At 37.4% G+C, this 18,419-nt stretch overlaps 1 protein-coding gene across 3 annotated transcripts in view; it reads left to right on the plus strand.

Moving 5' to 3' along the window:
• PTPN2 (protein tyrosine phosphatase non-receptor type 2) overlaps nt 1–17,375 on the plus strand; it is a 30,199-nt gene extending 12,824 nt beyond the window's left edge. For 2 of the 3 annotated variants that reach the window (XM_014870864.2, XM_088172875.1), the window contains 4 exons: nt 6,181–6,390; nt 7,759–7,917; nt 10,181–10,371; nt 11,893–13,001. In XM_014870864.2, the coding sequence (XP_014726350.1) occupies nt 6,181–6,390; nt 7,759–7,917; nt 10,181–10,371; nt 11,893–12,115 (783 nt within the window). In that variant the 3' untranslated portion in view covers nt 12,116–13,001. Of the gene's footprint in view, nt 1–6,180; nt 6,391–7,758; nt 7,918–10,180; nt 10,372–11,892; nt 13,002–16,531 lie in introns of those variants that run through there. The other variant, XM_014870866.2, reaches the window with a different exon arrangement.
• Nucleotides 17,376–18,419: the final 1,044 nt, after the last annotated feature.

The following is an 18,419-nucleotide window of genomic DNA, read 5'->3' on the forward strand; positions in this document are numbered from 1 at the left end:
CTGGTTGTTTTTTTTTTTTTTTAAGTGGAACTTGAATTTTCTGTGTAATCTAGTCCAGCTATGTTAAGTTTTTTGGGGGAGGGGTGATTACCACCTATAGATAGGTAACTTTATCTCCTCTTGCTTACCTGCCCTTTTGCTTCACAGGACCAATCATCCTTTTCTCTTAAAAAATTAAGCACTTTGACAATTTAAGCAAGTTAAGCTCAAAAAAATTGTTCCTGGCCTGAGCTTGGGTTGGAATTTGCTGCTTCTGTTTCAGAGCGGAAGACAGGATTGAAGAGCTTGTCTGTTTGTTCCAGCTATGTCTTGTAAGATATTCTCTCTCCCTATAAATCTTGCCTTATATTAATTGAAAATGCTAGTATGGCAAGTTTTCAAGGTTGTCTTTTTCAGACAATTTGGGAAAGGAAAGCTGTTCTGCATGTTGTTTTATACAACTCTTGATATATTTGAATTTATAGTGATTAACTATTGATGGTATTCTGAGATAATATTCAGTAATTCATAACCTCCCTCATGAGATGAGCATGATAAAACTTGGCATGTTGTTCCTTGGTCTTCTCCATGTTAGAAAAGCTTTAGGAAATATTGTCCTGCTGACCTGAAGAAATTTCTCTTTAGTAGTTTGTTTATTGACAGCAAAGTCAAAAGAAAGATGAGTAATGCTGGCTAGCTAGTGCTTTAATAAGAACAACTCTTCCTTTTGGAAAGCTGAGGCAAGTTTTCCTAACTACCAAAAAGGCTTCTTTGTGGAATTGTTTGGCTGATGTTGGTGCTTACTTTTAAACTTCCTATTTTCAAAGGATGCAGTTTTCTTTACTTGTATAAGTTTGAACATAACATTAACTGGAAAATGCAGGAAATGCCTCAAGGGAACAGCACAATGTGTACTGTAGTAGATTTTTGAGTTGGAGCTATTGAGCACTTAAATTTCTGGGTTTGTTTTGGACCAGCAGTGCAGGCCTGTCAGCACTATGCAGAATTTCTTGTGTGAGGGCAAACCCAGGACAGTCATACAAATCAGTTTCACAAATACTCACCAATCTTTTTGTAACGAATTTTTATTTTATCTCTCTAGCACTCTGGTAAGGCTCCATGAATATTAACTCCAAAGCACAATTTTTGTAGAAGAAGCAGAACATACTTGGTTACTCAAGAAAAAAAAGCTGCATAGTTTCTAGTCTAACACTGTCAATGTTATATGCAGCCTTTTGTAAGAACTTGATAATTATACCATAAAACTTGTGGGAACTGAGTATTTGCAGTAACTTGAAATGTGAGCTTAATTGTGTTTATGTAAGTTATTCTGGAGGGGCCTTTGGTGGAGGCAGAGTGTAAGACATTTAGCCACTCAATGCCTGGAATATAGAATGACTCATGAACAAAATATACTCTGAATGCCAAGAATACTTACATTTTAGTATTTCCTTGAAAACAGAGAGAAGCAAGGTTGTCTTAATAATGCAGCCATTCTGAGCTCGAGTAAGTTTGTCTTACTGCAGCAGATCTCTTTAAGACATAAACAAAATATGGGCATATTAGGAGTAAAGAGTTTGTTTATGTTGTTACCAATGAAACAACCTCTGAGTATTTGGTTAGTTTTGTAGTTGCTTTTGTTAAAGATGACTTAGAAATACAAGTGGGATTGGGGGCTGTTCTTTTTCAGGATTATATCAGGGCATTTCTTGGTTTGATTTTTTTTTTTTCATCTGTTCTAGGAAAAAATTTTTGTTCTTGGAGCTAGAACAGTCCAGTAAAGCTTTGAAGAGAAAATTGTGTTTATTGGTATCTTTCCAAAAGTTTTGAAAAGATTCCCAATGTCCTTTGTTTTGCTGGTGATGATTTTAGAATTTCCTTTTTTTTTTTTTTTTTTTTTGCCTGACCCAGTCTGCATTTTAGAATACAGGCATTTGAAACTGCTTTTCCACCATGGTTCATTTTGAATCCTCCATAGGTTTGGTGGTGTCAATTGTCATCTCTTCTGTTGAGTGCTGCTTTCTACTCTAATAGCTCAGGTTCAGAACTGTCCCTTGATAAAGGCTTACTATGAAGGCTTCCACCAACCAGTGCCTCTTGGAAAATAAGGGTAGAAGGAAGATACTGTGCTCATGTAAAATTTTGTAATCATTTATGTGTGAAGCTGTTGAATGGCTGTGATTTGAAGCAAAGTCTCTCAGCTTTTTGGAGAAGTGATAGGGAGTTGTATGAGAGCCTATTGTTAAATTTGTAAAATAACCTTTTTGCAACAATGTTGTAGGAGATTTGTTAAGATTTGACATCTGACTTGGGAAAGATTCCACCTTGTGTTGAATACGTATTTTTATATTATTTTTTATTGTTGTTTTTAGCCTTTTTTTCCCTTAATGTCACAGCTTTATATATCGGTCTTTAGAGAAAAGAAAATTTCGTTTTCAGGAATTTCTGGTGTGGCAACGCAGATATCCTGAGAAAGATACAGTGTGACACATAATGAATATTTATAAGCAAAACTACTACACAGGTACTGAGGAATTCAGACAAGCTGTATGAGGGCAAATGAGCATCAGATGTTCAGGGAAGCCAGGGATTGCTTGGATGAGGAAATGGAGCAGTGGAACTTGAAATTGCAGAAGGAACCTTTCTGAATGTATCTTAGGCTGGGTTTCTGGAAGTAAGAATACAGCAGTAGAAGGAGAGGTTTGCTAAGAAAATACTTATTGGGGGAGAAAGGACTAGGAGAAATGAATTAAATTTGATGTGACACTGGTAGTGTGATACTTCAGAGTAAGGACCATTAATAAATCCCAAGTGGAATCTTGAGTCCTCCACAAATAGCAAATATTTGGAAAAACCTATTAGTAAAATGGATTCTCAACTTAGTACCAAGCTTCCGTGTGGCTGTGACTGTCAGATTAAGGTAATTCAAGACTGCTTAGTGGCCCTCACTAGCTGATCCTGTGGAAGAACCAGAATGTTTGTGATGATTATTTGGCCCCCTAATCCTCAGGGCCATTTTAATTCAAACTCTGGAAAACATTTTACTTTACCCTGAAGGCACCAACTTAACCTTTGAGCACTTTGGTAGTGTTTTATTCATGTTCAAACTCTCAGGTGACTAAACAATCTGAAGTTGCTCTTGAGATTTTAGCTCCTTTTTGTTTTGAGTGATTGGATAGTCACTGTAAAAAGGTTATGGCAAGGCTTGTTTTGCTGGAAGTTAATCTAATGGGATATTGCTTTTCTTCTCAAGTCTTCATGTGGATCTCTGGAACTTGGAAAATGTGCTTTGGTTGTCCTTTGATTATACTGTTGGTGTTTCCAGCAGTCAGTGCAGAGTTGTGCAGTGTGGTGCATCTTTATAGGTTTATCAGGTTTAACTATCTTGGTTATTTATGGAAAGCTTATCCCAGTAGTTTGTAAAGCTTCCACAGTTTGAGTAATTTAAAAAAATTGTTAAAACTGCTGTCCCATGATTATTCAGGGATATTTTTTTTTTGGTAGCTAATCTTAGGGAATAAATCTTGCAAAATTGCGTTGTGGTTACCATAGAACCAAGCTGGTTTTCAGTTACCATGCAGAAATACGTCCCTTGTGTATAACATATAAAATTTTATACATGCTGCCTGAGTCTTGAAGTCCAGGGGTTTTTATTTTAAAAGATTAGCTAGTTTCCTGGTAACACTTCAAATTAAATTAGCTGTTATTTAAATTTGGATTTTGGTCCATCAGCAGTTGTGAATCAAAAAGCCAGACCTCTTCTCGTAACAGTCCCGTAGTCCCACGTCACTTCATGTAAGTGTTCAGTGACTGGGAGTTGTTTAAGCAAGGGTGGTACAGATCCTCACAAAGGCACTGTTTCAGCTGCTCAGCTTGACTGCCAAGCACCACTTGAAAGAGCCATTCTGTTAAAGAGCGCAGTGTGGGAGGTTTGAAATACTCAAATGGGATTTGGCTGTAGGATTAGAGACTGTGAATTCAAAGATGACCAGCTGCTTCCAGTGCCTTGCAATGGGACTCTTACAGAGAGATGAAGAGACTAGGTATTTTTATAATAGCCAAAGGGATGGAAAATCATGGGATGGATAAAGCCTTCATACAAGAAAGGAAAGAATAATTACTTTTTAATTCTTTAATTCATGGGTTAGAGCAGAGTGACATATACAACAGGACTGTTTCATCTCTCGTTTAGAAATAACTATTCCAGATTAATGTATAAGTAGGATGACACTTAGACATACTTCGTTCTTTTTCTTTAGGAAGAAGATGCTTGTTATGGATGGGATTGGGGTAGTAAACCCACACAAAAGAACCCCCCAACCAAACAAAATCCCACACCAACAAACCCCACAAGTCACCTTTTTTGAGGTGACAGAAATCAAATGACAAAAACAGGCATTTTTGCCTTCTTGAGGTGTAAGGGATGCTTTCATCTGGGATGTTCTTTCAGAATCTTGAAGTATTAAATTGATTTAATTAAATTAAATTGAAATATCAATTACCACCTACAAAGACCATCTAGATTCACAAGAAGCAACTTCAGCCTTTACTTAACATGTCCATTTAGCTCACATCTACAGTTTTCTTCTTAATTTTGTTTCTTAAAGTGATGAATTGTTTTTCTTAGAAATTGAGGAAATTGCTTAAGTATTACTTCCAGATTTCTTCTGAAAAACGTGTCTCCTTCATGATTCTTAAACAAACAGGTCATTTAGTTAATTTATGAGTTAACTTGCTATTTGAAAAACTAGGTACAGAAGAACAGTAGGAGAGAAAACGCAAACTCTTTAATTCTTTGCTCCAGACAAAGGGAAGTCCCAGTATATTTATAGAATTTAGGGCCTGATACTCCTTTTTCCCCCCTATGAAATCTTAACACAAACTCATTTCCCCAACATGGTAGATCACACTTTGCTGTCCTTGTCGAGCACCTAGCCAAAAGACAAAATATTTCTGGAAGATAAGTGGGCATCTCAGAGTCATGTTAATATCCACTGTTTTCTGTGAAAGTATTGGCAGTTTTGCAGTATCGGGCACTGAAGGCAAAAGACAAGTTGGGATACTATTTTTATTACTGCGGAAACCATGAAATGGATACTTTAGTTTCACAAAGGAATTTCGTAAGTTGTCTCTCATAAGAAGTAGAAACAGACTGAGCAGATGAAGAACAGTAGAATTCATTTTAACTTCATGGCTATATTTTACTGTTGCTGAAGAAGAAAAATAGTTTTCTGGAATACATAGATTTTTAAAACCTTTTGTTCAAAGTTTGCCAAGGTTTATCTAGGTTTCAGTATATGTGGAAAATTAAATAACTGAAATAATAAATTATAACTGAATTCATTAAAAATTAAATAAATTATAAATAGAGTTAATTTAAAAATTATAAATAAATTATAAAAAATAAAAAACCTGAACATTTCTAAAATTTCTGAGCTTAAATCAGTGATCATTTTGTCTCAGAATCACCAAGGCAAGGCGTAGCATTTAACAGCAGGTCTGGAATGAGTTCCATAAAACCATGATTCAAATTTCATATACATACTTTCTTGCTGCCATTTCAGTACTTGCAGTTAGTTGGTTAGGAGAGGAACTCTAAGAGACCAGATCTAAAGCAGCTGTATGATTTTGGAATTCTCCTTTTTTACTTAAAAAAGATAGAAGATGTCCATACAGCAGAAGTCTTGCTAGACATCCTGCTGTATGGGTTTTATAGCCTTTTCCAGGAAGGAATGCTTCCTGCTCCTTCCTCTCAGTAATGTGGTTAGTATGAAGGAGATGTAATACCTCTTGGCATTAAAACTTGCTCTAAGCAAGAATGCAGAGCGTAGTGTGATGCTGACATGGGTTTTATCACTCATGTTAATTCTAGCTGTCTAGTAACTGGTGTCAGCCATTGAACTGCATTATTGGTATATATGGGAGTAAGTAGTGAAGCAAACCAAATGTAATATTGGAAGTTCGAGAAGAATTAAAAAAACGTGTGTGGTAATAATTGCAAAGGAGAAAATTATCAACTCAGATAAAACACTTCCAAGCGTGCATTGTTGGTTGTCATCCAGCTTAAAGCAAGTTACTGGGTTGTTTGTCTTAATGGGAGGTTTAAAATAGAAAATAGCTGTTGACTGAGACTGGGGAAATGTGTGCTAAGTGAGCCAAAGAGGAATGCTTTCTAGTTCTAGTGTTTGTTTTTACTTCTAGAGTGGTGACTCCAGGATGATCTCTCATTTTCATTATACTACATGGCCAGACTTTGGAGTTCCTGAATCCCCAGCTTCATTCCTGAACTTCCTGTTTAAAGTCAGAGAATCTGGTTCACTGAGTCCTGAACACGGACCTGCAGTAGTTCACTGCAGTGCGGGAATAGGACGTTCTGGCACATTTTCATTAGTAGATACTTGTCTTGTTCTGGTAAGTGTTTGCATTTTCTCTGTCACCCCTTCCCTTCTCCTGACACCCTGCCAACCTTCCCAATATGGGCTTTTTGTTCAGAAGGCTTTAAAAACATTGACGTTTATGACATTCCAGTGGAAACTTAAATTAAGACATCATGCTTTTTTTTCTTCACATATTTTGATGTCAGAAACACAGCTCTTGGAATGCATTTACAAATCCCTCTTGAAGTACCCCAGGACAATTACATATTCTCAAAGCTTCCTGGAAAGTAAATTGTAAACATTCTTTTCCTTTTACGTAAGATGTGCTTAGAAAAGGTTGAGGATTGGTTGTTTTTTTTCATATGAAAAAAGCTTGTGAATATATATTGAGATGATTGAATCTGTAAGTCTTTTTCTCCAGAGCCCTTTTCTTAAGCCTGCAGAAAAATTATTATTATTACCGGAACTAGGATGAGAACTCAGGCTTGCCCCTAATTCTCCTGCAGTGCGTAGTGGAGGGTGGTGCAGAATTTCCCCTGCTGTGCAGCCCTCTGGGTAGTGGGGCTTGGTAGCCACTTCCAGTGCCACGTAGATGTATAGATATTTTTTTTGCTTACTTAGTGAACTGCATCATCTATAATTGCTCATGACATGAGTGAACCTTGAATGTTAAGTAATTACTTAAATACATAAAAATTTTTGTTGGGTTTGAAAGTCCAGCCACAGAGTTTTCTTTTTGTGCTTGGTAATAGTGAAAAGGACAGCACAGGTTTAACTGAAACAGAATTTAAATTAAATTACAAGAGATGCATTTTGTGGTTTGGTAAGATCCTCTGAACTTACTTTTTCGTTGGGTTTTTTACCTCAGTTTTTCTTTGCCTTTATGCATTTTGAAAAACATAGGGGTAAATTTTGATGCAAATGCACTTCAAAAACACCCTGTGAATATGGAGACAAGCATGTGCATTGCTTGGGTTCAGGGTTCTGCTTTAAATAAGGAAACTTCTGCCATAGTCAGTCAGTCTGAATTGCTGTTCTATTCAGAAGCAGTAGGAAATATTACTTTACGGCTCTGATTCTTACTGTCCTATTTCAATGTCCAAATACAAGCCTGAATAAAATTGAGCATATCTAAATGTCTTGATTTTAAGACTTAATATTTGGGTACTAAATTATTTGTTTAATACATGATCCTTGATTTGTTCATAGTAAGTTTTCATTAGATGGTTTGCATTTTTCTTTCATAAACAAATTAGAAATCATTTGAGATGTTAATCTTCCATATAACTAATAGAAGCATAATATGGAGAAATTAATTTTTAGATTGAATTTTTATGACTAATTTTTACTTGTAATTATTTTTTATATACCATTGACACTTCCAATGTAATTTGCTTTACAGATGGAGAAAAAAGACCCATTTTCTGTAGATATTAAGAAGGTATTACTGGATATGAGAAAATATCGAATGGGACTTATTCAGACTCCTGATCAACTAAGATTTTCATATATGGCTGTAATAGAAGGAGCAAAATTTATAATGGGGGATTCAACTATACAGGTAAATATGTCCCCTCTTAGATAAAATATAAAACGAATTTGTCTATCCAAATGTTTTTTTTTTAATAAAGTCTCAATTTATGTTTTCAATACTAAAAAGGGGAAAGTAATGCCCAGTATCACTTTGAAGATAGCAAGGATCTTTTTAAGAATTTCTTGATCTTTGCTATTTTCCTAGCAGATAAGTTGCCTGATGCTACAGATAATATTTTTTGGTAAAGTTGCCTTGTTTCTTCATATCCTTTAAAATTTGTGTTACAGTTAGTACAATCTAGCCAAATATAATGATTTTGGGTGCAGAGAGATTACCAAATCTCACTGTTTTATCAGTGTGGCTTGCAGACATAACAGCTTACAGCTTTGTTAAGTGGCTAGGACTAGGTGGGAGGGAGAACTGGGAGGAGAGGCTTTGAAACACGTTTAATTCTGCTTTCATATGCTAGGGCTTTTTTATTTCGTTGTTTTCTTAAAATCACGAATAGAGCAGATAAGCTAAAACACATTTCCTTTCTTTGTGGTATTGGTAGTAGTCTGATTCTTCCCTTTAACAAACGTTTCTTGACTTGCTATGTAAATAAAGAAATAATTTTACACAACTGCCAGTCAACTGCTAGATAGTGTGCTGCTGGTCTGATAGTGTGCTGTGCCATATGTCTAGAAGACTTCATGATTCATCCTAATGCTAACAGCAGTTTAGTCTCCTCATGTTTCTGGTAATATGAGGAATATTGTGTCCAGTAATACTTTTCTGCTTTGCTTTTTTTAAAAACCATGCTCCAAAATGAGCAGCTCTGGTTCCCACACTCACCCATCTAGATAATAGGATTTCTTACTTCTGGATACAAAGCACAATTGTCAACTCAGAATACCGCTTGTCATGTTCAAGTGTGTTATTTATTTATAGTTAGAGGATGCCTAGGAAGGCACGCTTCTCATTTGTTCTCATTTTCTTCTTATGATTGTTCAGATGATCTTCCTTAAAACAGTGTTTCCTGCAGTGCAGGCATTTGTCCTGGTGCTTCTGTCTTTAGGCCTCAGCATTATGTGCAGAAAATCAATTGGCAGTACTCAAAAAGCATATTTCTCCTTTCAAGGTCAGCTAGGTTATTTTTATTCCATAAGGAACAGTTGTGCTCTTCAGAGTGTGAGAGGTATTCACTTCTCTGCTAGTGATGGAGGGCCTGAAGTTATTGAACACCTCTCTTATTTAACGTTAGCCAAATGTTCATCTCTGATGTCTCCTTGGATTTTGGAAGTCAGTAAACTGTGCAAACACAACTTTCACTTGCAGTGAAGGAATGGAGGAGTTCATTGTTAAAACTCATTTTGCCATCAGTCCATTTATAAGTAGCTGGTTTTTTATATCATGCTCTTAAGTTTGATATTTAGTTTAGACCAGCAATCTTGAAATCATTCCATGGACAGGAGTCTATTACTTGTTTTGAGAAGATTAAATTTTCAGTTCCCCTGCCTTATCATAGACTTTTAAAAGAACTGATTGTTTTCCTGCAAGATATTCGATATCTCTATAGGCACTGGCTGATTTGTGTGAGAAAGGAAGTGATTGTGTTTTAGAGCTGATTCTTTTCCTTCTTGTGTACTTCTTAGGGATCTTTTCTGCATGAAATTTTGTTGTAGAAAGTCCTTCAGACTGTTATTAAGACAAGTTACCCATTAGGACAGAGATTTAGCAAAACGGGTTTACTTCCAATTTCTTTATTTCTTCCACCTCATTTCAGATTACTTCTCATAACAAGAATAACTGTTTTATGATGCAATAGCTCTCTGGGCTAATGGGCTGCTAGGTGAAATAGTAGGCCATGACTCTGGCATAGATAACTTTGTTAAAACTACCCAGTTCTCTCTTTTTAGGCAGTTCTTGTATACAAGGTCCTATTGTATTTTGAAGCCATAAAAGGTAAGAGCACAGCACAGGCTTGTAGCAAGTAGAGGGAGATGGGAAGTGCTGGACAGTGCAGGATTTTATAAGACAGGATGCTTACTAATTGTGGAGCTGCTGTAAGTAGATGCCTCATGGCTTTGCAGTGGCACCATCCTGGAAAAATAGAAAAAAGGTTTGTTGATGGTTGTTGGAGAAGACACATCTTGATCTAACTTTATCTAGCATCTTCATCTAGCAATTTTTTTTCTTGATCTGGTAGTTCCTTTGATCTACTTCTGTGACTGCTCTTTTTGAAGACATCTTGGCAAGGGGGCCCTTTAATATTAGGGGAATGTTTGAAATATGTTCTCCTTGTTTTCAGAAACGGTGGAAGGAGCTCTCTAAGGAGGACCAAGCGCCAAGTTCCGAGCAGTCTCCTCCACACCCAGCCAAAATAACCACAGAGAAGTACAATGGGAACAGCATAGTCCTGGAGAACAAAGATCAGATGGAGAAAATAAGCACTGACGTGTCCACTAAAGTTCAAGATATCATAGATGGGAACATTGAAAAGTAGGCAAGATAAAGAAACTTTTAAAAGGCAGATACACCCTCAAAAGGCTGAATTATTGTCTGTTTCTCTTATTGTAAAAACCATTCAAGGCCTTTCTGCAGTAGCAATTGAGAACAGGTGGTATTTGACTGTCTTATTTAATGATTTTAAAAATACCACCTCGGTGATTCCTTGTGATATGGTTTTACTGTTCAGAAGTCAAGAGAAGAAAAGCAAATGTCTTTAACTGAAGCAGCTGGACCTCACACTTTGAAAGCATTTGCTTAACAGATTGTCAGTGAACTCCACTGTGAAGTGTGAATGAGGTCCTAAAATTGTCCAGCATAATTTCATACTGATTTTTAAATACAATGCTAACTTATGTTTCAAAAAATACATGGTTCCTCAGAAACACAAAGGTTTTGTCACATACCACTTTCTGTGTAGTGATTGAAATTGTATCATTGGAGCCATGTATTACTTTCTGTTCATGTTAAATCTACCTGCTGTGAGTAGGTTCCTTTGGTTTAGCCACATCAGGTAAATTTGCCTTCTTTAGGAGTGCTGATGCCTCAGCTGGGAGGCACTGTGTCACTTGGGCCTTCCCACATGTGCGTTGGCAAATGTTGATCCATAGCCAGAGATCCAGAAATTAGGCGAGGACTGTGCCAAGCTGAGCCATGTGGTGTACAGAAGGAGGCAGGGTCTGTCCCAAAGGGCTGCAGCCTGAGATGAGACACAGCAGTTCATTGTAGATAGGCTGGAATTCCAAAATAATAGCTGGCTCACCAAATGCCCCAATGAGTTTCTTTCTGTCTTCATGAGTGTTTTGAGAGAGAATGACAGCAATTCTGTAGATATTTGAAAGAGTCCCTTACAAGGAGGAGTGAGGGTATAGGTGTGTGTTAGAAGTCAGTCAAAGTTGTTTTTTTGTCAATTATGCTATCTTGGAGATTGTGAGGGCACTTTTGGAAACACAAATTTCAAGGTCATCCTGCTAGTGTAACACACTGAATTCAGGTTTATTGTGTGTCCTTTATCAAGATCTGGTTTGCATCCTGAGATGAGTACTATTAAACCTGCATGCAGCTGGGAATAGGGGTTGGAGTCAGTGTATCATTGATGCTGGTGTGAACTCTGCAGTGGATGCACCCTTTAATTACTGTGACACTTGCATGTGGTACCTGGCATTGTATGTAAAGGCAGCCTCCACACAAAACAGCCATCAAAAGAGGCACAGAAGGGTGAAAAACTCAGCTCAGATAATTTAACTAATTTTGTTCTCGTAGATTAACTTGTAGATGAAGTACTGTGTACATCTTTACATCTGTCACTTGCTGATTTGTGGGGCTTCACTATCTGAAACTCTGCATCAAGGTGGTTAAAACAATAAAAGATTGCTTGGTTTGGATTTTATATACTGTTACCATATGCTACTGGTGGGTTAATTATTGGGAGGGTTGGAAAGAGGTTTGTTTTGATTTTATAATAGCATTTTTTCCTGTTCTTCAGTTTAAGAGTCACCTTTTTTTCTTTTTAAGTTCTTCTGTCCGAAAACGACTGCGGGAGGATAGAAGAGCAAACACAGCACAGAAGCTGCAGCAGATGAAGCAGAAGCTAAATGAGACTGAAAGAAAAAGAAAAAGGTGGTTATACTGGAAACCTATTCTCACTAAGATTGGGTTTGGTACACTGATTTTAGTTGGTGCTTATTCTTGCTGGAAAATGTATTTTCAAGAACATTCCTTTGTAAGTGAACAGTAAGTGTGTCTGCTCCAACAGATAATTTTGCTGGAAGGTAATGAGTAGGGGTGTGATTTTAAGCATAAACTCCTTATTCCTGGAATGGGTACAGACTGTTACATACAATAGAGAAGTGATGTAAACTTGATCTCATGTCGACATCTCAGGACTTTCCACTGCAGGTACTTAGAAAAATGAACCGCTGCCCCCCACAGAATTGATGGTTTTTGTTTAATGTGAGCAGGTACAAACTTGCTGCAACTGTTTATATACTTTTTCAAATGGTGTTCTACCAGATCTTGAACAAATGCTGAACCATGGAGGTTTAGCTACTGAAGGCTGTCTGGATTTAAATTTACATGCCTGACATAAGCAATAAACAGTGTTGTATCATTTACATTATTAATGCAAAGAAGTTATCCTTAAATATGTGTAATGTGTAATGTACTAGTGACATGAACATAAACATTTTATATTCTTATGACCTAGGATAAATATATTTTATAATTGCATATTTAATCTTTTTGTAGTTCACTGTACTTTTAAAAGCTCAGTTTGTACAAATTTCTGACCAAAAGAATTTCATTTTGAAACTAAATGTCATTAGAATTTGTGCATGAAAATAGTGCAACCATTCCCCATATTTGACTCTCCAGTTGGAAATGAGCAGCTAGGGGTCTGATGAAGCACTTGCCTATTTCTACTCTGTTAATTTGCATTCCTTATTTATTTTTTGTAGTTTTCATTATTTAAGTAAGACTTGGAATTTTTTTTTAAGGCTTTTGAGAACTTAGCCCCCACTGAAAGTTATACTGTTGATTATTGTATTCAGACTTCAGCTACTGTTTGAAGGCCAATATTGTTCAAGTTCTGCATTCCATTAAATGTAAAACATGTTTTATGTGTCTATAGATGTTAATTACTAGAAAGAATAAAATTAATTCATCAGTAATAGTTGTAGAAAACACATCAAAGGAAATGGTAGTTGGGCCTTCAAGGGTGGTTCTAATAGAAAAGAAATGTTGGTAGTGCTCTGCCATACCCAGTGTTTTCAGCTGTATGAGCCACTTTGGAAGCTTCACAAAGTCTAGAACTGCTTTTCACGTTCCCCAGCACTCTATTAATGGTAAATTAATAGTAAAACACTTGATGACTAATATTTTGAGAGTATCTGTACTACAGCCCCTTCGAAATGACTGAGCACTCCCTTTACATTATGTGGGTAGTAACACTTTCTAGATAGTAATTCAACACAAACCACTTTATGCCCTTTAAATTACCTTTGAAGACAGAGATGGTATATAGCTGAATGTAGCTTGTTGTTCAAGCTGGGATCTAGTAATTTGTAGGATTGAATTGTACTTTGAAATGGGAATTTTATTTATTCAAGCATTGCCTTGTTGGGTAACTTCAGAGAAGTTGTGTTTTCTCCTTCCGTTTTCTAAGCTTGGTTGTTTTCTGTTTGGGTGTGAGGTCTTGGGGATTTTCTTCCACCCCCCTCCCCCATTTTGTAAAGCACTTCTTGGATTTACTGCTGAAAAATACTCAAAGAGCTGGATGATTATTTGCTCCTTATTCAAAGGAATTGACGTCAAAGTTTTCCAGTACATCCAAGCTTGGTAGTCACATATGAGGCATGAGGCCCAGTTACTCTGACATTTACTACACAAAGCTAAGTACAGCTTACTCTTTAAAATTCTCATTTTGCAATAGCTGACACTATTCTGGACTAAGCTGTTTGTATAGTAAACAAATGCTGAAGGGTCTGGATGAGGAAAACAGGTGTAGTTTCATGGAGTACTGGATTCGGGAAGTTATGCGTCAGTAGAACAAGACAGTTTGTTCCATGGCATAGCTAGCCAACTGTGCAGCTTGAATACCAAAATGACTGCTGGGACATAGCACAGGCAGGCAGCTCATATATTTTAAGACATTTCACAATTTTTACAACCACAGTAACTTTCAGCCAGCAAGAAGACTGTCAAAAGTTTTTTTTTTTCCTTTAAATTGAGGACAGGTTTTTCAGTTTCAGCTACAACTGATAGTAGGTGTAAATGTACGTGCCTTATAAAGATATTTTGGTTACGGAAAAATACATGGAATGTAATTTAAATGCTTTTGTAACAGAAATATTCCAGATTTTATTCTAGATACTTAAAAGCAGCTAAGGAAAAAGTGCAGGCGAAACTTGGACTGATACCACACTGTCATTTATTGCCCTTCTTTTGGCATGAGGATTTCCTGGGCTACCAGTGTCCTACAGGCACGGAGCTCTAACTGCAGCTTGTGAAGTTGTTACTTCATTTTTTTTCCTGATTCCATCTTCTAAATTCTAGCTTTTCAGTTTTCTTGATCCTGAGTAATCATTCCTTAGTTCAGGGTGGGGCAGAGCAGGGGGCAGCCAATTTAGATCACCTCACACTCTGTTACCTTCTTGATGCAATAAAGCAGGACTTGCACATTCAGCAGTTGTTCTGTAAGAGTTTGGTTCTGTAATTGCAAGTACCTTGGGAGTCTTAACTGTTAATAATGTAGGGAGGATGAACCAGTACAAGCCTCGGACTGTTCAAAACTATTTTGAACAGCGAATTGTTCGTGATAGTATAAGAATAGTAAGGAAAATCAAATGATTGGTCTCTTTGTACATTCCAGGAAATAATTTGGATAAAAATCTTCTTTCTGGTCCATCACTAATCCTTAAAACCCAAAATCTGGAGGATTGTTTTCCTTGCTGCACGCTAAGCCCTTGTGGTACTTTGTTATTCTGGAGGATTTAAATTTGCAGCAGTTTTGCACAGCTTGGATGTTCAATGGGAACAAATATGGACCAAAATGAAGAACTGTCTATCCTAGTCACCTCTACCATAGGAAATGCTTAAAGGGTGAAATTGAAGGGCATGCATTCTGACCCCTTTCCTCTCCCTGTCCTCGATTTCTGGCAAACTGCTGGCTAGTCCTGTGCTACTTCTAAAATGTCCTTGGGCTCAATTCAAAATGTTACTGTGTTGATTTTTCCCCTTCTCTGGAAATGCATCAGTTGAAATATTTGATGCATGGTGGGCATCTCTGATTAAACAGTGTTTTACTCTCAGATGAATGCTTGTGTACAAGTCATGCACGTTTTCATAAAAAAATACCTAGCAAACATTTGGACCTCCACTGCAAGGGCTTTGCAAGATTGGAATTAATCCTCTGGGTTTCCTATTTGTGTTCTTAGTGCAGGGACAGTCCACTTAGTGACGGTACATCTGTATTTTCCTTGAAATGTATTAAGTAAAATAATTTAATTCAGTGTGAAATAGCAATTTGGAAGAAACCTCTGGATTTGCTATGGAAATGACATGTTGCCAGTGAAATGTGGCTTATTCTGTTAAACCTTGAGTAATATGGTTTACTGACATCAGTTTATATCCCCCTGAAAAGGGAAGAGGCATAAATGTGTATGCATGTATGTGTGACTGGATCATGCAGGCGATGAAAAAGCCTGGTTAGCTTTATGTTTAATGAATGTAAACCAAATTATTTAGTTTGCTGTTCGGCATTATAGTAAAACCTGAGACACTTGAGGACTGCATGAGAAACTAAATTAACAATGACAAAAGAGGAAGTCTTCTGCAGGGCCAAGTGGCTTAAGCCAGAGGACGGTATTTGAAAAGGTGATGTGACACACAGTAGTCTTCCTGGGCCTTTTTGTTTGCCCCCAAAGTTTTAAGTCAGTCTTTCATTTTTATGTACAAAAAATAAACGTGTTCAAAATTGCATCTCTGTCTGAGTCTTTATTTAAATTGGAAGGAGAAATACTTGGAAGCCCTCTTTCAGTGTGTCATAAGTGGTGGAGGAAAGCTGCTTTATGCATCAGTGTAGTGCTTGCAGAACTCAGACACATTTTACCTGTAGTAGCTTGGGGGTGTGGTGCTGTGAACACCGAGGTCTCTTTCTGTAGACTGTCAGAGTAGAGCCTTCTCGTGCCTAAGAACAAAATGTCCAGTGCTGAGGTGTCTTTTTCACTACCAAAAATCTTTGCCTAGAAACAGTTACTTTCGAGCTGCTGCAGCAGGATTGGCCTCCAAAGCTGTGATGAGAGGTAATGTGATTTGAGATGTAGCCTGCCATAGTCTCTCTGAGGCCCAAGGAGACTTTTGCAGTGCTTGTGGTTAAATATGTGAGGAAGTGATTTGCTGGACTGAGACCTGTACTTAAAACTCTCCAGCAAGGATGTGCTTTATACTGTAACATGGAAATTCGTTCTGGAAAAGCAATGGCTTTCCAAGAGTACTTGCTCAGAGGCAGTAGTTCCTCCAGGGAACACGTGAAGCTGTTTGGTGTTGCCAGTGGGCTGCACCTCCACTGTCAGTTTTTAGCTTTTTTTTTTGTTGTTGCTTTTTATCCCCGTACTCTGTACTGAATCGGTGACTTTCTTTTGGTTGTATGTCGCAGGCCGAGACTGACTGACACCTAAGCCTTCGAGACTTGTGAATATTCTGCAGCTATAAACTGCAAATTATTGACATGCAAAGCGAGACATGACCCCCCTCTTCGGGAACAAAAAGTGAGGTCTGTTAAGTACCAAGAAGACCTCAGTTATCTGTTTACAGCGTAAACTGCACCGAGGGGATGAAGACCACCAGCAGCGTGTGCTACTTTGCAAAACAAAATAATTTACCATCTTGTGTTTTTATAATGCCTGTATTAATGTAGAAAGATGTAAAAGAAATAAATTAGGAAGTATTTTGTTTTGTACTGCCATTCTTATTGTATTTTTATACTTTTTGGCAGCATTAAATATTTTTTTAAATGATGTGCTGATGATGATGTGCTGTTGTGTGCGCGCTATGTTAGGGAGAACCTGTTAAGAGCCCGTGTTGTGGAAAAAGAAGGGTTTTGCCTTAAGGTTTCCTGATATCTGTCTAAACTGGAAAATGGCAAAATTAGGTTGTGCTTTATGCAAGTATTTTCATTAATGCTAAGTATTGTAGTTTGATTTGGGAGGAACTCTTGCACATTTGTTTTGTAATACACCACTAAGAATATTATTTTATTAGTCTGACCAGTTGGTTTGGTAATTATTTTTATGTTTGCTATAAAATATGCACAAAATGTTCAGAGTAACTTTGTGACAGGAAAGTGTTCTGTTGGTGATGTGCTTTAAAGGGAGGAAAGAGGGAAAACCTGAATTCTCTTGACCCACGGTCCTGTGTAGTTAACAGGAGCTGAGAAACAAAAACGAAGTGCAGAAAAGTCAATGGTGTCTGTAATTAAACAGGTTTTGGATTGTGCCATTGCCGTGTGTTCTATGTACAGTGTTTTCCTTCACGTCTCCCACCTTCTGTCAGTGTTCTCCTTGACATAGTCAGGATGGATTGGAAATGGGTAAGCCAGAGTGCTGCATAAAGTTCTTTCTATGAGTTCAGTAGGGTTTCCAGCCTATGCCTTCTGTAACAGAAGTGATCTCAATTCTGCACTTGTTCTCTCATGGTTTCAGATAAAACTTAACTCAAAAAACTATATATATTTACTATGACTCTCTAAACTGGCATGTGGTGGGTTTTACATGAAATTTGCACCTTACATATTTTTATAACAGGTTTTTGTACAAGTCATATAGTTACTGAAAGTGAAGTGTGTTAGTGAGGGGGGGGAATCTAGACCAACTGAGGCAATTTTTGCTAAAAAAGGCAGCAGCCTGAAATCTTATCAGACTTGGTCTTGAGGACCATTCATGAAAGCAGTCATATTCAGAGTTGTTTTGAACTTGAAGGGGAAGCTGAAGCAGGGGAGTATTGAATGCTATTTCTTGAGCTTAAGGCATACTTGACACCATTCTGAAATAGTTAAATTGCCAGTCCGATTTGTCCAAATTTTTTCCCTTTACATGATTACCATTGTTCTGAGCCTGTGCTGGAGGAGAAAACAACATGGCTATTTGATTCAGTTTTCATGTTCAAGTTGGTGCAGCTGTGAAACTAGGAGTGTTTACAGCAAGAGATCAAGCTCTGCCAAAACCACTGCAACAACCCCTGCTATTGTTGATTACAGGAACAGGGCCTGTTTATACCACTTGGGACATCTTTGGATAAGGCTTTCAGCTGTTCATGCTTTTTACCTTTAGCTATGGTTTAGGTTTTCATTATTTCCCCCCTCTTGGAGTTGTGAGTAAACATGCAGTGCATGACTACTGGAAATGTGCATGTGCCTTATTATTCTACCTGCTGCTGTCACATGCAACAGTTTATCTTGTGGGGCATAGATAGCTGAATATCCTAACATAAATGCTGATTGCCCTTAGTTTTTAAATGGTTTTCAGCTAGTGAGATGCTGGAATAAA

Source organism: Sturnus vulgaris, chromosome 1, assembly GCF_052056855.1.
Source record: "Sturnus vulgaris isolate bStuVul1 chromosome 1, bStuVul1.hap1, whole genome shotgun sequence".
NCBI lineage: Eukaryota > Metazoa > Chordata > Aves > Passeriformes > Sturnidae > Sturnus > Sturnus vulgaris.